At 37.2% G+C, this 21,646-nt stretch overlaps 1 protein-coding gene across 12 annotated transcripts in view; it reads right to left on the bottom strand.

The window, feature by feature from the left end:
* The window catches only part of PAN3 (poly(A) specific ribonuclease subunit PAN3), a 116,150-nt gene that overhangs the window by 19,181 nt on the left and 75,323 nt on the right, over positions 1-21,646 (bottom strand). For 9 of the 12 annotated variants that reach the window (XR_010937010.1, XR_010937009.1, XM_067713599.1 and 6 more), the window contains 8 exons: positions 14,999-15,246; positions 13,814-13,870; positions 12,518-12,622; positions 11,636-11,693; positions 5,020-5,181; positions 4,335-4,451; positions 4,146-4,247; positions 836-1,001 (listed from right to left, as the gene is read on the bottom strand). Coding sequence is in view for 10 of the 12 variants with exons in the window: in XM_067713599.1 (XP_067569700.1) it covers positions 836-1,001; positions 4,146-4,247; positions 4,335-4,451; positions 5,020-5,181; positions 11,636-11,693; positions 12,518-12,622; positions 13,814-13,870; positions 14,999-15,246 (1,015 nt within the window). In the remaining 2 variants the exon portion in view is untranslated. The remainder of the gene's footprint in view (positions 1-835; positions 1,002-4,145; positions 4,248-4,334; positions 4,452-5,019; positions 5,182-11,635; positions 11,694-12,517; positions 12,623-13,813; positions 13,871-14,998; positions 15,247-21,646) is intronic. The other 3 variants (XM_067713595.1, XM_067713593.1, XM_067713592.1) reach the window with 2 other exon arrangements.

The following is a 21,646-nucleotide window of genomic DNA, read 5'->3' on the forward strand; positions in this document are numbered from 1 at the left end:
AGGCCAGTGGTCTTTTCACCAAACCGAGCTGCTTCTTTATTAGTTATTCATGAAAAGAGGACTAGTTAGCTTCTTAACATGTACTAGGCACATTCAAAGCATTTTATATGTAGTAATTCATTTGATCCTCCCAATAATCTTATGAGGCAGGTACCTTACAAATATGGAAAATGGAGATAATAATAGTACCTGTCTCACAGACTGTTGAACACATAGATGTTAATTAAGTAACTAACAGAGCCAGGATATGAACCCAGGTAACCTGGTACTAGACCTTAAGCTCTTTATGCTATGCTACCCAAGACAACTCTCAAAATTTCAGCAACTCAAATAAAACTCTAGTGAAGTCAAGGTCTGTGTTACTTAACCCTTTATCACTGGTTCTCAAAGCATGAAACCCAATCAGCAGCAACAGCATCAGTCACCCAGGCACTTGTTAGAAATGCAAATTCTAAGGCCCCGCCCCAGACTTCCTGAATGAGAACACTGGGGGTGGAGCCCAACAGCCTATGCTAAGCCCTCCAGAATATTGGGACTCGTGACAAAATGTGAGAACCACAGTTGTACACAGAAAAGTTGTACTGACACTGTTTGCTATCCCCCCAACCTTAACCATACATACCTCCCAAACCCTCACACAATCTTGGTTAATAACCAGGCATCTTATTAAGAATTCAACATTTTAAGAAAACTTACAAATGAACTCAAAGTCACGGCAGTTCTTCTGGATGGAATATATGAAAAGGTAGAATTAAAACAAATCATCATGCTATGCTTACTAAGCTGTCATAGGTTAGATGCTCAATAAAGAAGCCAAAACTCAAAATGCTAGTACCTTGTTTTGCCAGTTATCAGAATCTTTGTTGGGTCCATAACTCGACATGCCAAACCTGCTGTATGAATGGTACGCAATGCAGAGCTCAGTTGGACAATATATGCCCAAATAAGAGATTCTGGCAATAATCCAGCATGCTGTCTGGGCAATGGTCCATCGTGTTGACCTATAAAAGCAAATAAAAAATGGCATCTTCATTTAAATAATTAACTAAAAGACTAAAACATGCAAAGCAAGAAGAATTTAAGAAACAAACCCAAATTTTCTTATTTATGATATTATACCTTTATATTGCTAGCAGCAGCAGAGCTCTCTCACTGAGCTTCTCTTTTCTGTGACCATTATAATTATTGCACAAAAATTATTTAAAGTAAGAATTTATACTTAATTGTGAGCCAAATAAATGAGCTCAGATTAAAAACAGGAACTGCAGAGATTATTTTTCTTAAACTGTGGCTAACCCTTGCCTATACTACCATTCAGGTGTGTGGCAACTACACACCTGTGGCTTGAGGGAAACAAAAGTCTCTACCATCATTTATGTTGAGTGTTTTCTTATTCTCCTCATACTGCTCAGCCTCCCCTATTATAGCCAAGCCAGTTAGATGAAATGACATCCAATTCACAGAAAACATAAATGTAAAACACTGAAGGTCATTTATGTGTAATGAAGAAACACAAAAATGATCTGGTCTACCACGAAAAGTAATCCTTTTGATTCTATCAACTCTTGTTAAGTGCTTCTTGATACTACTTTCTGGGTCACTGTTAATCAGCAGAAAAGAAGCCGTATAAATTTAATCTTGATTTTGTAATTATTTCAGGGAATATGACTTTATAAATCCAAGTGTTCATATGGTTGTAAACAAACCTTTTCTGAATCAGTTATAAAAGCAACACAGTTAAATGGTTAATTGTGGAGATAATAAATAGCAAATAAGGAAGAGCAAACACAAAATTCAAAAACTGCTATCCCTCAGTTTAGACAGAACTAAAGATAATACCATCTGGAAAACAGTGACAGATGACTCAAAAAGTAGCTCTAGTGATAAATGTCAAGACAACATCAAAGACAACCACGAAGAGTTTAAATAAAACTATTTAATAAGTGTGGTAATAAGGAAAAGAAATATTTATAGCAAATATTTATAGCTACATATTCATAGCAAATATTTAGTGCATACTGTGTGCCAGATTCTGTCTAGTTACTTTACCCACATTATGTCATTTTAAACCTCTTATCACAGTCCCTATATGGTACGCTATTATTATTGCCACTTTCTTATTAGAATATTTATTACAATATGCGATTTTTTAGTTTGTTTTAAATTAACAAATTAAATAGTATAAGAAAGCATTATACTTCCATTTATGTCTCTATAAGTTTACACAAACACTGGCTCTTTTTTCCTTCTTTTTTTAATATTCATATTGGGAAAACAGAGGATTGCCTTGTATTATATAAATTGTTGTAAATTAAAGTATATATGGTACATTTAGGGAAGTTACTACCATTCAAACAATACTAGAAAAAGAACTGATTCCTAGGAAAATGTAAACATAATATATCAAATAGTCAGCCAACACCAAAAAACAGAATTAAGATTTAAAAAAAAAAAAAAAACTGGAAAGGAGTGCTATAAATCAGTGGTTCTCAACAGGGGTCCGTGTTGCCCCTCAGGGACATCTGGAGGCACCTAGAGATACTTTTGGTGTCACAACTGGAGGAGGGGCTCCTCCTGGCATCTAGTGGGTAGATGGCGGGGATGCAGCTGAACACCCAGCGATGCCCAGAACGGCCCCGCACAAATAATTATCCAGCCCCAAATGTCAGCAGTGCTGAGGCTGAGAAACCCAGCTGTAAATTAAAGCCAACAGTCACTTCACAGGTGTTATTACTAAAATAAACTTGAACAACTACAGCTATATTCATCTGTAGGAAAAGTTACACCACATCCCCTTCAACAAAATTATGTATGTGCTACAGATGACATGGCAAAAGGAAACAAATGACCACACTATGTGACCAGATTTTTAATGTGAAACAGCCATGTAACCACAGCTTTCTTCTTTCAACTGTCAGAAAGCACAGTTACAAGTAAACAGAATACATTTTTTATCCATAATGCCAGTTCTTAAAGGAGTCATGATCCTAAAGATACTGGAATGTGGACTCAAGTCTTCTCCCTCCTTACTTCCTCTCAGGATATATTCAGGAAAATCTTTAACAAATTAAAAACCACTGCCAAGAATGTAATGTTTCTTTCCTGCCCCCATACAAGAAAATGATACATACATTTTTCTTGACCCCAAAACATAAACTAATTAATAGACACAACAAAATCGATTTATTTTTACTCTGAAACAACTTACCCTTTAATAATCATTTGTTAGGATGTAATTAAAATATTTTGGTTCTTTGCAATATTTGAACTAAAAAACAATTCTTTAAGTAAATATTAGAAAGGGGCAAAAAAAGAAAATATTCCCCATTTAAGTAAAAGTTACCTGAAAATTTATTTTGAAGACTAGCTCCTTAAGGAACACAGAATCCCACCTTCAAGCAAAAGCATTTGTTTAGGGAAATAATTACATATTGATAAATGACACACCGGCACACTGGAGTATGCAAAACAAAACAAAACACAACAAAAAACCAAGACTAGAAAGAAATATACCAAGAGACGTGCTTTGGGTGGTGAAGTTGCAGGGATTACTTTTCAATTTACTGAATTTTCCAAACCATCTTTATTCAGAAAGCATTATATTATAATTTTTTTTTTTTTTTTTTTTTTGTGGTACGCGGGCCTCTCACTGTTGTGGCCTCTCCCGTTGCGGAGCACAGGCTCCGGACGCGCAGGCTCAGTGGCCATGGCTCAGGGGCCCAGCCGCTCCATGGCATGTGGGATCTTCCCGGACCGGGGCACGAACCCGCGTCCCCTGCATCGGCAGGCGGACTCTGAACCACTGTGCCACCAGGGAAGCCCCAGAAAGCATTATATTTTTTAAAGAAAAAAAATTTTAAGAGGAAAAAAAGCCTTTTATCGTATTCTCAGCTACTTAAATTTCAGGTATTTACACGAGTCTTTCATAACCCACCTTCATCTCAGTCTATACATGTACGTAACATGTTATTTCCTATTGTTACATATTGACTCCATTTCTTTAAGGTATTTCTTTTTTAAATGCAACAGGGTCTTTACGCTGAATGATTACAGGGCTAAATTTACATGTGTTTTAAAATACAAAACTACTCTTCCACAGAGCAAAGGCATCTGTCAAACACAGCTTGCTTGAATCTTTTTCTTACCCCACTTTCTCTTTGTGAAATAGGCATCCGCATTAGGGTCATTGAAGTGTCTGCTCATCATAGTCTCTCCTCCAGCGTGGAAATCATATGCAAACACAAGAGCTTAAAATAAAACACAAACACTCATTACTGCAATCTGGCTTCAAATAATGAAGCCCACTAGCAAAAAGACCATGACAAGTCACTCACAAGGCTCTGCAAAAGCTTTAGTGGTAAACACTTCACGCAAGGTCACGATATTTGAGTGCTGGATTTTCTTCCACATGTCCACCAATACCATGCACTTTGTGTTAACAAGACGAAAACCTGAAAAAAGAAAAAAGTTTCTGCTAACCTGTAAATGACATCTCCCCCTTATTTCATCAGAAATGTGCAGAGGGCTTCCCTGGTGGCACAGTGGTTAAGAATCCGCCTGCCAGTGCAGGGGACATGGGTTCGAGCCCTGGTCCGGGAAGATCCCACGTGCCACGGAGCAACCAAGCCCGTGCGCCACAACTACTGAGCCTGAGCTCTAGAGCCCGCAAGCCACAACTTCCGAAGCCCGCGCCTAGAGCCCGTGCTCCGCAACAAGAGAAGCCACCGCAATGAGAAGACCACACGCCGCAACAAAGAGTAGCCCCCGCTCGCCACAACCAGAGAAAGCCTGCACGCAGCAACAAAGACCCAACGCAGCCAAAAATAAATAAATTAATTTTTAAAAAAAGAAATGTGCAGAAAAAGCCATGTTATACATCACTTATGAAATACTAATTTCCAAATGAAATAATATATGTATTATCCTTTAAATTCATGTTAAATAAACTCACTTAGGAATCTATGAATAATCTTAGCCTCACTAATATGCTCCTAAAAGAGGATAATTTATCTTCCTTACCATGTATCCTCCGAAGGCAATAAGGCAGATCATCTTTGCTATTTACAGCTTTGTAGCAGGACGTAATGTATCCAAAATTACTTGATTTCTGTATCCGGTTGGGTGGTGGCAGTGGTTCTAGAGGGAACAGGCTATGGTAGCTGTCAACTTCTGTAGGGACTGCTAGAGTAATTCATAAGAAGATGACTTTAACTTGCAGACATTCACAAACCTCTCAGATCTCAAAGTAATGAAGAAGAAACCAACTCTATAAACCAGGTATCAAACACACTGTATTCTAGAACAGTGTCAACATTTATAACAATTCTATAGGACACACTCGTCTCACTATCAATAAAAACAGGCATTATAAAACAACAAAAGAACAACTAGATTTCATGCACTCAAAAATATTTGTCTTTTATAATAGCACACCACTCTTGTTTCTCAGCTGTTAGAAACAATTCGCATTATCACTTATGAGATATTAACCATTTCTGATTCTGATGTAAAATAAAAATCAAGACAGTTTTTGTCTTTAAACATCTTATTTTGTAAAAACATATTTAGACAATGGTGTTAAGTATATGAAATTCTTTTTTAAAGAAACTGAAAACAAATAACAATAAACTGGAGTGTATATGTAATATGTCTGTGTATGTATATCGATTTATATGTACAAATATAGCAATCTGTATCAAACTCTCAAACCATTCATTGGAATAGCACAGTTTGAATACCTAGCAAAACACAAAAGAAAAAAACTGAAACAGCTTTCCCACTATGCCTGCCATGTTCCCCTGTATTTCCTATTAAGAAATACAAGTGAAACGTCATTAAGAAATTCCAGAAGACAGGTCCAAAATGACCCCTCTGCCCTTACCAAATATTTACACTCATTATCTCTTAGTTCTTGAAACAATTCTATGAGATAGGATTCCCTATTTCATAAACAAGGAAAGTGAAAATCACACATCTAGAGAGATAGTTGAGATGCAAACCCAGGATTCTGATTCCGTAGTCTTGTGCTCTTAACCCCTAGATCGAATTTTGGCCGTAGTGAAAAACAAACATCAATTCATTGTTAACTTTCAAACCAAGGTCAAGGCATGTTCTATGGAAGAAAGGCGGTATAAGGGAAATATACACACAAGTGAATATAGCTGTAACTTTTGCCCACTTACTATTTTTTATTTGAACAATCAGTTCAATTTCCACAAAGAAACAAATGATGAATAAATGTTGTTTCCTAGTTTTTTGATAAGGAGCACTTAATAAGGGAATTAATTTCAAATTAGTAAAAATATATTGAGTATCCACTATGTATTAGTGAACACATATTAATGAAATACGGGTTCTTATCAAGAGGCTTAGAGAAAAAGGATTGAGATTTACATAAAACAATACAGTACCAAGCAAAATAGCTTTTAAAAAAGTACAATTCACCATGGCACTGGTTCTTAAACTCTAGCACCCTTCAGAATTACCGAGAGGCTTGTTAAAACACAGTTTGCTGGGTCCCATGCCCAGAGTTTTGAGTCAGCAAGTAGGTCTAAACCAGGGCCCAAGGATTTGCAATTCTAACAAGTTCCCAGGTGATAATGAAAAGTTGCTGTTGGGTCACGTGCTTTGAGAACCACTACACATGGAAATACAAAGCCATGGAAAGGAAAGCCAGTTCCAAGGGTATTAGGAAAGATCTTACAGAAGATCTGGCATGTTTACTACAAAATGATGGATGAGACTGCTTCCAGTGAGCTAAAACAAATGGAAAGAGCGGTGAGACAGCTAACAGACCAACAACGAGGACTTGAAATTTACTACACCAAACACCGGCACTCAGAGCATCAGTGTGACAAAGAGACTGTGTGAGGGCCACAATAAGCTAAAAATGTTATGCTCTGAACTCCCTTCTCCCTCTGTCTACTTTTAAGCAAGTCATGAATTCTACACACTGAAGGAAAACAATTGTGCTTCAGTGGAAAACGGTGCACTGTCTAAAGGATAACCCTCTGGCGTCTGATTCTGTGGGAGATATTTTACACCTCTGTTAAGCTGTAAATAACTGATAAATACCGCACTGCAAAATAATTCTCGTCTATAGGCAATGCTGTCTGGTGAAGGCTCGACGGATTTCCCTCCTCCCCTGTGGAAAAGACAGTTTACACATTTGTTTCAATACTCCTCATCTATGATGTGTTTTGTAATACAGGATTGGCTCCCTCACAACTTAAATAAAATCTTTAGTACTTTCTCCTTTTTATATCTGTACATCCTGATTTTAACCTTTTTTCGGAAAATCATCTTTTAACCCTACATTTCCCAGTCTACTCTGAAATAATCATATGTGGCCTAATATTAACCTTGAAAACCAAATGTTTCCCTTAATAGACAGGAAAATTCATTTGTTGCTCTGCTGTTCTTCGTTTCTAGTTCAGTTTAACAAATGCACAAAATTAAGTACCAATAAAGGGAACAGGGGTGTCTCAATCACTGTTTGGCATCAAAAATCAAAGTAAAGAAAACCAACTCGGAAGATCCCAGACAAGTGCACTCCTTAATTCAGCCCAATATTTAGTCTGGGGCTCAGTTCAACCAAATAACATTAAAAATAACGATAAAGAAAATTTTAGTGTCTTTCCTCTATCCAACCCAACGTCCGCTCAAAGAACACAGAGAATGACAGACTGGCTCTAAGGTACTGAATGCCTGAGGCTCTCCACGGTAAACCTGTGGCAGAGTTTCCCAAGCTCAGCACTAGTGACATACCGGGCCAGACAATCCTTCGCTGTCGGGGACTGTCCTGCGCACTGGAGGGCATTTAGCAGCATCCGTGGCCTCAACCCACTAGTAGCCAGTAGCACCCCGCTGCCACCTGTGACAATCAAAAACGTTCCAGACGCTGCCAAATGACCCAATGACCCGAGGGGTAAAATCATTCCTGGCTGAGAGCCACTGATCTACAGGAAACAAATGATGATTTGAGTTGAGAAGTCCTAATTTGATGGAAGTATGAAGAATAGAAAGGAAAAGGCAAAGGAAAAAGTCAGTAAGACCAACATTAATAAATGAGTCAAAATGAGTCAAAGGTTAATAGTAAACACGAGACATAAAAAAGATCAGAGTGAGACAAGCGACAGAAAAAACCACTTACTAAACCTTGTTTGAACACGGGCGCACAGAATTGGATTAACCACAATCTTTAGTTTGTGACGCTCAAATCACGAGCTCATGTCCATGCATGGCCTGCTTTTATTCAGTTAATTATTCTTAATAATACGGTAAGCATCTGCAAACCTGGCACACAAAACGAAGCCTCAGACCTTGACTTGAATGGTCATCTAAATACATGGTTCTCTACCAACCTCTGCCTTCCTTCTCTCTCTTCCTTCCGTTTTTATATAGTTTCATTATACCTATATGTATTCCTCAAAATTTTATTATGTATATATGCATATACACATGCATTTATTGATAATGTAAATACATATATAAATTTCAACTTTATAAAAAGGTATCATGCTCTATGTAGTCTCTCGCAGCTCACTTTTAAACTTAATATTACATTACTGAGATTCTTCCACATTACTGCTTTCTTTATGAAGTGTACTTTCTTCATTTAAACTGCCATGTAATATTCCATTGTCTGACAGTATCAGTTAATTCACCCACTGTCCTTCAAGATGAGCGTTTGGACTGATCAAAGTTTCTGCTATTGTAAGCAGTGATATTATGGATACTTTATACATTTTCTAGTTAAAAATATATAGTTGACCTATATCTAGGAGCAGAACTGCTAGATCACAGGGTACACAGATATTCAGCTTCAGGAATTTTCTGAAGTGATAACACATTCACCAATTTATACAACCAACAGCAATGTACTGGAGAACCTGTGGATCCACATCCTACTACTGCACATGGTCAGACTTTCCAATGATATCTTATCTGTCTTTCCCTGATCATCAGTGATGTTCAACATTTCTTCATAGATTTTTCGTTGTATGAATTTCCACTTTCTTGAAATGCCTATTCCTACCTTTTGGCCATTTTTCTGTTTTGTTGTGTTTTTTTTTCAGGCTCTTACTAATTTGTGGTTTTTATTTTCTTCGTCAATTGTGTAAATACCTTCTTCAAGTTTTTTCTTTACTATAGATATCTTTGGAGTGTTTTTAATTTTTTTAATTAATTAATTAAATTTTTGGCTGCCTTGGGTCTTTGTTGCTGCGTGCGGGCTTTCTCTAGTTGCGGCGAGCAGGGGCTCCTCTTTGTGTGGTGCGTGGGCTTCTCGTTGCGGTGGCTTCTCTTGTTGTGGAGCACCAGCTCTAGGTGTGCGGGCTTCAGTAGTCGTGGTGCACAGGCCCAGCCGCTCTGCAGCATGTGGGATCTTCCCGGACCAGGGCTCGAACCCGTGTCCCCTGTATTGGCAGGCAGATTCTTAACCACTGCACCACCAGGGAAGTCCCTTTAACCGTAATTCAGTAAAATTTATCAGTACTTTCTTTAAGAGTCAAGAATTTTTGCCTCCAGTATAGGAAATCTTTCTCTACGGAAAGATTAAATTTACTCATTTGTGTTTCATTGTACGAATTTTAAAGTTTTGCTTTTGACATTTAAATTCTTAATCTATTTGGAACTGGTTTTTGCATGTGGTTTGAGATCATGATACAATTGTAACAATACAATCTTTTACCATAAAGAAAACCATTTTTTCCAATGCCTTCCTTTCCCCACTGATTAGCCACCTCTATCACAGAATGTGTCTAGGTTCTCCCTAGTCTGTTCCAGTAATCAATTTGTCTAACCCAGTGCCATTACGACACTGTTTCAGTTACTATAGACTCAAACCAAGCCTCCCCTCCCCAATACACCCAGAACCCTAATCATAATCTTCAAAGTGCTTCAGGTAGTCTTGGACCTTTACTCGTTGATATATTTATCATATACTATGAAAAGCTCTGCTATGCTGTAATATAATAAAAAAAATAAAATAAAATCTTGATTAGAAGTGTGGAAATTTCAGCCAATCCCCCAACCTTCCACAGAGGAGAGAGAGGTTGGAGACTGAGTCAATCACGAAGAGCCAGAGATTTAATCAAGCACACCAAGACAAGGAAACATTCCTAAGAGTTCCTAAACAGAGGGGTTCAGAGGGCTTACAGGTTGGTGAGCATGATGAGGTGCTGGGAGGGTGGCATACCTGGAGAGGGCATGGAAGTTCCCCACACCCCACCCTATCCCCACACTCTGCCCCATATCTCTCTTCCATTTGGCTGTTCCTTGAGTTGTACTCTTTATAATAAGCCAGTAACAGTTTACAAAGTGCTTTCCCGAGTTCTGTGAGTCATTCCAGCTAATCGCCGAACCTGAGGGCATGTTGTGGAAACCCCCAAATTTGTAGTTGGCCAGAGAGAAGTTTGAGTAGCCTGGGTACCCCATTTCAGCTGGCATCTGAAGAAGGAGTGGTCTTATGGGACTGAGCCCTTAACAATTAAATTGTTAGGACATGAATTAGGTGTCAGAAGTATATGACTAAGAATAGCTCATGTGCTTTGACTGAAATTATACTGAATCTATAGATTAGTTTACGAAAATGGCAACCATTATGTCCTCCTATTCATGAATATCGTACTTCACTCTCTATATTTATCTTATTTAACACCTTAGTAAATCTCTGCCACTGATATCTTACACATCTTTTGTTCTGCTTATTCCTAGGTACTGATATTCTGAAGCCACTGTAAATAGCATCTTCTAACTTTTTTTTTTTTTTACCCTAGCTAGGGCCTCAAAGACGATGCTTAATAGTAAGGAAAATTCCAACGTGAACATTTCAAAGGCTATGACAGGTAAGTTTCCTGCCCAGCCTTAAGACGTAACAGCCAGACAGACATATTCCTTTGAACTCTTTAGCGACCAAGAGGATACACAGTGGACTGTGCTGAATTCGCGATTACAACCAGGTGTTCTGAGATTATCGCTACAGCAAATGTATTCCTACTGTATTATTTATAAAGTTTTCCTAAATTACACCACATTTCATTGTGCCTATACTGAATAAGCTAGGCAAAGAGATTTCAATGCTGAGAAACATCATGGTACAGTCAGAAAAACCGAGGTTTAAATTCTGACTCGGTCAGATAATTACTAGCCACTTGTTCTTAGAGGCAAGTTACTTAACCTGCCTGTTAACTTCAGTTTCCTCATACGTAAAACAAAGGTGATAATGTTAGTATCTATACCACAGGAGTTTTTTGAGGAAAAAACTTACACACAGAAAGCCTTAGTACCCTGTCTGGCATGCCGCAGCCTCAATAATAATAACACTCACCTCCCCACCCCTACTTAAGTACCTATACTTCATCGTTTCAAAAGATAATAATATTCTAGTGCACGATGAGGTAAATCACCATGAATTCTAAAACTACCTATTTTTTGGATGAACTAGAATCTTGTCACATGTAGAATTCTTTGAAAAAATACTAGATCAATGGCATCTTGGAATTCTTCTTAAGTAGGTTTCAAATAAATATAGTCATAAAATAGTAATTAGCTAGCTTAAGGCACAAAAACATGTAGGACTAGATAAGGATGACACTCTCCTTCAAAAGGAAGCGTCAGTCAACTTGCATTTTACCTGGCATATCTGCTTGATCAATCTGAGCCATTGTTATTAAATGTCTGTTAATCAGCTCCTAAGAAAAGAAAACAAGTATATTTACATCTAAACACAACTTCTGAAATCTGGACTTTCTATTGCAACTGAAGAGCCTGAGTACTAATATTTTTGGCATGTGTACTTTTTAATGTTGGTATCAGGACATAACATTTCCAATAATGTGAAATGTCTAAATTCCAGTCCTGGATAGACCTGCCCATCGCTAAGGTTGGTTTCAAGTAGCAGTGCTATAACCCAGAGCATGCGGCTAGCTCTGTGGCCAAGCTCGTCGATAATTCACTCTACAAACATTATTTTATACTGGTGCAACTTACTTCTGTGAAACAAAAACATTTCTGAGAATCGAAGAGTAAAGTAAAATTCTACATACCAAATAATACCTGTTCAACACTGCCAAAAAAAACTAAATAATTTTATAAAACCTACTTTACAGAAAATATTGAGCTGCCTTAAAAATGAAGTTCATTTCTAGGCCAAATTACTTATTAGCCAACTACTACAGATATTAGCAAAAAGTTGTCTAGTGGTTAGAAACCATTTAAATTATTTATTTATATACTTCAGAGACCTTCCAGTGCACAGGAGGTGCCGTGCAAAAAGGTGGCCCATTTAAATAGCTACTCCGTGTTCTACATCTGAACACAGTTACTTGCAATTTTCTTTAAAAATGGGTTTCCTTAAATAAATATCAATTAGTCTCATAAACTGTAAATTCTATCTTCTTTATTACAGCATATTTGATTAAGTAATACAATTTGAAAGGAGCTCTGTTCTTTCTCCAGTTCTTTGCTAAAGCACGAAAGACATTAAGTATTTCCACCCCGAACTCTGAAAGCATACCTGTCGGAGTTCATCAGCCATGAAGAAGGAAGGTGCATTTGCTTTTGGTTGCATATAAGCAACATGAGGTGCAGTTGGAGGATAAATATGGTAGTTTGGAAAAACCTGAAAGATAGGAAGGGGGAAAATATCATGATCAATTGATAAGCTTTATCATTATTTCGATAAAGTTTTAATCTTTAAATGACAGTGACAAATGGATACTTTTAACCTTTAAATAATAGTGAATTAAACACCTGAGAAAAGCTATTATTAGTACACCTTCTGAATGATTTCATTTTTTAAATAATCTTTATTGGAATAACAAGTTTTTAAAAATCTAATGAGAAAGGAAACATTTCTTCAGATACAGTAAAATTTCAGGTCCAATGAGAGGCAAAAGGAGCTCTTTGTAAGCATTTTTTTAAGGCAGCTGGAAGAGAGGAAGAAAGTAGATATTCACGGTGCTTGGGCACAGTCAGATCAGGTAGTAACTCTGCCGTGGACGCCCAAAGAACTGTCCTCTTTAAGGGTTTCTAGCGACCAAACGAAACAAAATGTTATCTAGATACTTAACACTTCAAACTAGAACAGAAAAGAGGACCAACATACTCTGGGTCAGCAGTGGAGGTGAACAGAAGGGTATGACAATATACCTTCCAATCAAACTACAACAACGTTACTCAATTCTGCTTCCAGCTTCTTGTCTTTGCCTCTTCCAATTGGAATCTTCTCACCACCCCGCTTTTTTCCCTTTTTCCTCTGCCTCTCCTTCCCTTCAACTGGTCCACGATACAAAATCAAGTACATCCTAAAATATCTTTTGTTTTATTCTTTCATTTTTAAAGCCAAAACAAACATTTTTTTTTCTCTTTTAAAAATGAATTCATTTGATTTCTGTTGCCCTCATGTGGCTCTTCTGCTCTGGACCTCAACCAGGAAGTGATTTTGCAATACCTGTAAGGTCTCCTTTAACCTATACCTGAAGGGAGAAGAGTGCCTCCTTTTTCTTGCCTTGGTTTCCTTATATCAGGTAGTATAGTTGGGCATGACTACCTCAGGTTTACCAGGAGCATATTTTTAAGAGTGGTTTGAAGGGTAAAAACATTACAAAAATGTGCCACATATAATCTCCACAAAAACAGCTGAGACAGTTTTGTGACAAAAGAACCTCTTCATAGATTAAACTAACTTTTTTCTACAAATATGATAAAATAAAAAACGTAAATAATGATAAAATATGATAACCCCTCCCCCCAAAAGTAAAACATGGATGGAATTCTTACTTGAAAGAACCAAGGAAAGTCTCTACTCTACCTCAATTATTTGACCTTCAGTTCGGCAAGCTGTTCTGTGATAACTTTTGAAAGATCTCTGACCAAAAACAAAACAAAACAAGAAACTATTAGCTATTTTATTATTTTTTAGAAAGCATTTTACATGATTTACAAGTACTTCTATAAATGTTTTCACATTTACTTCTCATACGATGGTCGTGTGCTTAACCTCATTTACAATCGGGGGACCAGTCTCAGAGGTACTAAGATTCAAGAGTCACAAAACAATGGCAGAACTGGGACTCTTAAAAAGGAAAAATAAAAATCTGTTGTCTTTCCACTCAAACTGCCTTTTAGTAAAATATTAAATGTAATCAAAATAAACCATTAATTTAACTTATGGGGTCAAAATCTGCTTACCAAAATCCAAACATACTTTTCATCTAAGCCTGTCAGTTATGATTTTGTCAAATATCTACAGTTTAGACCAGCATTCATATTTTAATGGAATTTGGCTTTCTTACTCATGAGATCTTCATCTACTACTTATTTTTCTATAGCTAAATAATTTTTGAACATGGACAAAATTATGAAACTAAAAGTGTACAATTTATGGAACATGACGCTTCCCTCTCAGCCCCTCTCCCCCTACAGTCCTTTGGTAGCTCTTTCCTTACCCATAATCAGGGCTCCCTGAACGTCCTCCCTCCTTACCAGTGACCCATGCTGGAGGCCTCCTATCACTGTGTCCTCCACCATCCAGAGTTCTAGCTATTAAATCACTGCCTCGCCTGAGCAAGCATTTATCATCGGTTTGCTCTCAGCAACTACTGATAAGAATCCATCTACTTCTCTAACTACTTTCTCTAACTTCAGAGGTGAAACTACCTGTATCTACAAACAAAAGTCAGCAAACATCAACACCAGCTAGCACAAGTACTAGGTAACCCCATAAGCAAAACATGCCATAAAGTAATAAACTAGAGCTTAAATATAACTTCTGATTACAAGCAGATTTGGCCAAAACTAGAGATATTATTAATGCAGAAACAGATTACTTTGAACAGGTAAGAAGAGATTGGAATTATCATCTAAGTCAGAAATTAATTACTTTTTCACATCACAGTATAAAGATACAGGACTGGGTAAACCTCCTCATTAATCTCATTAATAAGAAGAAGCTGTTATAAGAGCCCTCTCTTTTCTCCTTTAAATGCAGACATACCATTCCAGTCAAAGGTGCTGGAGTTGTGTCTGTATAGAAGTAAGTCGTCCCACCGACAGTTTCCTTTTGGATCACCTGACCAGAAGATGGAGTCTGAGAGACAGGATTATTAACAGGTGTAGAGGCACTAGAAGGCACCAAGTAATTGGCTGGATTTGGAGTGTGACTTCTTCTTCTGGGAGCAGGAGAAGTATGTGGAGTGATCTTGGGGGAGTGCAGAGGGGAAGATCCAGCAGACAATGACATTCCTGAAGAAGATGTAAAAATGTTTCTTAGAAAGCAAAAACTGGTTTCAGAGAAAAAAATCTGGAAAATAAAATGCAAACGTTCATTTGGAAGAAACATCTTTAGCAAAATTCTTTAAGTTCAAAAATAAAAGACAATTTTGTCTCGTTTTAGAGAAAGCTCTGATTAAAAGCAAATGTAAAGAATTTCTTTTTTTCAAATATAGTCATTCCCAAATAAATTAGGATATTTACTGTAAGAATACGTCTCCTCCATATCAAGGTTTACATGAGAAACTTCAATAATAAGAATTACTGATAATTTAATAAATTAATCAAAAAGTGAGAAATAACTGAGACTATAAAATTATGCCTTTTATAAAAGCCTTTCTTTAATAAAAGGCATAATTCCTTTTTTGTAATGAATCATTTAAAACTATGGCTATTAACAATACAAATATCACATACCCCTAAAATATTTTACTATCAAAAAATAAAATTATTTAATGAGATTTATTAGATTTCTTTTGGCCAAATACTACCAACAGAATGGTTTGAAAAAGCAAAAAAAAAAAACTAAGTCTAGTCTTAGTTGAAATACATGGCCGCTTAAATACCATATTTTTTTTAAAATCAAGACGTATACTATTTTGATGCCTTTTGTCTTTAAACAGGCATACGCTATATAGTAGACAACTGAAAATTTCTGCAGATGCATACTCTGCTCTAGTGCGAGTTTTACCTAAACACAACTAGCAAGAAACCATTGTATGCAGAGCATCCTCTATCATGAATCTATGGTGGAGAAAGGGAAAGGACAATTGTCTTCAACCCTCAGGAGATTCCAAGCTATCTGAGAAAACAAGGCCAGGTCACATGTAAAAGACATAAAATGGCTTACAGAAACACTCAAATAGAAACGAATGTACTGTCAACTCCATGCCTCCATACAGATGGAATGCAAATTAAGTAAAACCAGGCACAGTTTAGTCAAAGGCTTAATGGAGGCGATCAGTTCTGAGCAGAGACTGAAAATGGTTTCTCCAGCCACAGTTAGTTACACTTCCTGAAAGAATTAGCTTATCCAGGAGCTATTTTCTGGCTATTTGGGAAACAACTGAAAAACTTCACATTTGAAATAATATGCCATCTCACGATTCAAGAAAAAAGTTACCAAAATGCTTCTGGTCACAGAAATATGATTAACAGGGATATGAATTTCAATTGCTAAGAATTCATAAAACACGAACACTGTTTTTTGAAAAGATGTAGGTGAATAAAAATAAGGTTGAGAACTGAGATAATACTTATTTTTACTCTGGATAGCCCTCTGTATTTTCTAAAGAGCCCTGACATAATTATTTTGTCTGATTTTCTGAGCAACGAAGGTAGCTCAGGTAACAAGCACCGCAGTACAGATCAGAAATTTACACACAGGGGGGTTGCTATCTGACCAAGGACATATGTGCACAGCCAACAGCAAAGCCAGGCTTCAAACCCAAGTCTCCAAACTTCCAGTTTAATACTCTTCCTGCTATAACACAATGTCTACTACACTGACATTAAAATAGGCCAGGAATTTCGCAAGTATGTCTTAAATACATCTAAGAGAAACTTTAAAAGTCTAAAACCCTTTAGAAAAATACTTATAAGGAAGCCAAGCTATTATATTAACATATGAGCCTAATTTTTAAAACTCATGATTCTTTTTTTTTTGGTGGTACGCAGGCCTCTCACTGTTGTGGCCTCTCCCGTTGCGGAGCACAGGCTCTGGACGCGCAGGCTCAGCGGTCATGGCTCACGGGCCCAGCCGCTCCACGGCATGGGGGATCTTCCCAGACCGGGGCACAAACTCATGTCCCTTGCATCGGCAGGCGGACTCTCAACCACTGCGCCACCAGGGAAGCCCTACATATGAGCCTAATTTTTAAAAAACTTTTCCAGAGTTCTGTATTTTTTCTAACTCTGTATATTATACATTTAATTGTAGGTCAATCCATACTGCAAAAATTGGGAGGATTATTCAACTATTTTCAAAAGATACATACTCCCCACTCATCTAATATGAAATGCATCTACAGTTTTCCTAAAGCTAGTCTCTAAGCCCTTCCAATATAAAACTGGCCAAGTCACCAAAAATGAGTAAATTTGTTTACTACCTTTAAATTAATAACATCAGCAAATACAGCTACCAATTCTTAAGCACTTTCCCTATGTCAGGCAGTAATAAAAGTGCTTCACATACACGACTATTTAATCCTCACAACAACCCTGTGAGGTAGGTATATCAACAGTCACCTCACAGAGGAAGAAACTAACTTAAAAATAATTTTTAAAAATTTATTGTAAGGGCAAATACAGGTTACTGAACAAAAGAATCAAGATTGAAACTCAGGTCTATTTGATTCCAAAGCCTGTGCTCTTAGCCAATATCTAATACAGCTGCCCAACCCCTAAGCCATACACCAGAGAACAGAAAGGGGGTCCATTACACTTAGGAGCGTTAGTGTGACAACTTAAACGACGTGTGGGACCAGGGTAGGGGAAGTGGGGTGCAGCAGGAGAGGAGGGGAAGAGTCTGGCACCAGAGCAGGCGTACAAGTGAAACAAAAGGTAGAATCTCTCCTTAAGGCAAAATACGAGGAAAAAGACTACCAAAAACAATCTAGTAGAATTTACAGGTTGTAAGCTACACGCTCTCTCTGCAGAATTTTAAATTTTGTGGCTATTCTAGTACAAAGTTTCAGCACTGAAATCTGAGTTAATATATCTGAGCTGAGGCTGGCTGGCATGATCTAAACACATACAAAACAAAACATGTAAAACAGTAATAAGGATCACCACCCATAAGGGTAACAGAATATTTAAGTTGTATGGGAAGCTAGAAAGGAAACTGACCTCTAAGTTACTGAAACATCCAGCCACAAAAGGCATAGCTTTGTGCCACCAAAATATTTTGCAAACATGTTAAAGAATCGAGTAAAATACACACACATCTGCTTGGAGAGAGTTATTCTGTACTTGGTATTGTGAAGACGATAAGCACAACACACTTAATATTAACTGCCTGCATGTAACACTAAATTACAGACAGCACAAAGGAGCAGAACCTTACTACAGAAATCAGTAACTAAAAATCAAAGTGAAGTAGAATGAACAGATTCCATTTCATCTCTCTTGCATGTAAATATTCCTTTATAAGTTCCATCCTCCCTTATATGGGGGGGTGGAGGCAGGGGCGCTACTTGTGGTTATTACAACAGTTTGCTATTAATTAGTACTCAATCACATGAACACGTATGCAAACATAGCAACACACTGAGGATACCATGAGAGACAAACAAGAAGAATGAAAATCTGTATTTTAAAAAAAATCTGAATTAAAAATATTTAATTTGTGTATTTATTTTTTGCATTACTTTTGTAATTAACTCTTAAAATGACATTTTGGTGAGATCATATACAATAATTACACTGTAATTTCTTATTAAGTGAATATGCAAACTGAGATATTTAAGTCATGTGTAAGTTAATCGCTTTAGAACATTCGAACAAATCCTTCTTAAAAGTACCCAATTCAAAGAAAAGTGAGGAACAATACAGAAATGCCCACTGGACGAATTAACCAGAGCAATGAACAAAATAAATGAAATTTTTAAAATTTAAGGTTAACTTATCAAGGTAAAAGTATCAGTGTTTCTGGATGACATAATTCTATACCTGAAAAACCCAAGGAAACAAACAAACAAAAAAGACTCTTGTAAATAATGACAGAATGCATAAAGTAAATGGCTCCAGTATTACAAAATACCAAATGAATCGTTCCTAAACACAAACATCCACCTAAGACAATCATATTTCTGGGAAATCAGAGACTGAGCTAAATAAAACAAATACCCTCCCTCAACCCCAACCAAAACTATGAGCACATAGAACTGCACGATAAAATACAATACCCACACTTAAAAACATAGCTGAAATCAAAAGAATAGCAACAAAAGCAAAAACTCCAAGAGCAAGAAATTAAGGCAAAATTGTGAACTAGAGATTATACTGTGGGAACTTTGGAAAACCACATCCCAGGCCAGATATGGTGTCTACAAGTTAAGGCTTCCATGTTCACATAGGCATATGAAACATGGCCTTCAGCACATAAAATGTGGAGAATGAAATTCAAATCCCAGTGTAAAGCCAGGAGTCTGGAAAAGCTGTACCATCAGGCAATGGTGGAGGAGAAAACTGCTACCTGTCAGCCCACAGGCAATAGGTAGGCTTGTCTGTGGAACAGAGATGGAGGAAAGGAAGAGGGCTTGGCGCGTGGTGGGGGGGGTTCAAGAGAAATGGAAACCTAATGCCTGCACCATGCACAGGTGCAGGAGAGAAAAAGCCCCAGGAGATTCTGTGTGATAGGGATCCCAGTGGGTAATTATAAAACTTAAACTGCACTGGCAATGGACACCTGGGTAAAGCAAACACCAACTATTTCGACAAACAAACAAACAAACATGATCTCTCCCCAGAAAATAATCCCATGTGAAAAGAACTCCCAAAATGAGAATCAAATATGCACAATACATTGAGAATTAGCACCTGAAAACAATGAATCCCAGATAACAGAACCCTATAAAGGAGATTTTAAAAACCCTACAACTAAAATGATTAAGGACATGAAAGAAGTGACAAACATTTGGCCTCTCCCGTTGCGGAGCACAGGCTCCGGACGCGCAGGCTCAGCGGCCATGGCTCACAGGCCCAGCCGCTCCACGGCATGTGGGATCTTCCCGGACCGGGGCACGAACCCGCGTCCCCTGCATCGGCAGGCGGACTCTCAACCACTGCGCCACCACGGAAGTCCCATTTGTCCTTCTTAAACAGAACTATATTCTATAAGAGTAAAAATTATAACCATTAAAATTAAAGGAGAAAAAACTTAACAGGTGAGTTAAATAGCAAGGTAGACACAAAGACAAGAAAAGTAAACCAGAGAAGAATCTAGAAACAAAGCTTGGAAAATATAAAAGACTGGTTAAGATAAGATACACAGAAGGTAGAATGAGAAGGCAAATTTCCAGGATAAAGAAAATACTGGAGAAGCAATATTCGAAGAAAAGCTTTGGGATATTCAAGAACTAGGAAATCCTCATTCCAGAAATCCTAAACAAGAGTCCTGAACAGAATAAGTAAAAACAAGTCCCTTTCAATCAATCAGGTGAAACTGTTGCATGCCAAAGATAAAGAGAAAAACCTAAAAAGCTACAAAAGCAAAAAAAGACAAATTATCTTTAAAAAAAAAAAAGGACAATTACATTCACAGGAGACTGATCAGCAACACTAGACAATGAAAAAATGTGCTCAAAGTAAGGGAAATAAATGTCATCTTAAAGTTTATGCACAATTTGCAAGTGAGGGGAAAAGTAAAGACATTTTTAAGGTCACTCACATCTCCTTGGCAAAATAACAATTAAATGATCCACTTCAATACAGAAGAAAACTCCTTCCCCCAAAAAGCACAGAATAAAAGAATGTATGGGTAAATCTGAACAAGCACTGACAGTGAAACAATTAGGCTGAGATAGGTTCAAGTCAAAGTGTAATTAAAATTCTAGGTTACTGTAACACTGAAAGAGGGCAGGAAGGACTTCAACAAGTTCATACTGAGTAAAGCATGCATGGTAAAATTCTAGGGGTGACCATACACAAAACCAAAACATAGTACGTAACATCCAACCTCTACCCTACACCGTACACAAAAATTACCTCAAAAATCTAAATGCAGGAACTAACCTATAAAACTCTAAGAAAACCAGCATATACTTCATGATCTTCAGCTAAACAAGTGTTTCTTAAGTTGACACCTAAAGCACACATAACCAAGGGAAAAAGAAAAAGAAATTAAGACTTCACTAAAATTTTAAACTTTTTGTACTTCAGAGGAAACCATCAAGAAAGTGAAAAGCCAACCCACAGAATGGGAGAAAATATTTACAAATCATATATTCAGTAAAGGTCCAGTATATAGAATATATAAAGAACTCTTATAACTCAACAACAAAAATAACCAAATTTTAAAATTGGCAAAGGATCTGCATAGACATTTTTCCAAAGAAGATAAACAAATGGCCAATAAGCAGGTAAAAAGCAGCTCAACATCATTAGGAACATGCAAATCAAAACCACAGTGATACCACATTATACCTACTATGACAGCTATAATCAAAAATAAGAACAATAACAAGTGTTAGTGAGGAAGTGGAGAAAACGAAATCCTTAACACATTGCTGGTGGGAGTGTAAAATAATGCAATCACTTTGAAAACAGTCTGGCAGTTCCTCAAACTGTTAAACACCAGTAATTCTACTCCTAAGTATGTTACCCAAGATAACTGAAAACATTATCTTCACACAAAAACCAGTACATGAATGTT

Source organism: Pseudorca crassidens, chromosome 18 (genome assembly GCF_039906515.1).
Source record: "Pseudorca crassidens isolate mPseCra1 chromosome 18, mPseCra1.hap1, whole genome shotgun sequence".
In the NCBI taxonomy this organism is placed as follows: Eukaryota; Metazoa; Chordata; class Mammalia; order Artiodactyla; family Delphinidae; genus Pseudorca; species Pseudorca crassidens.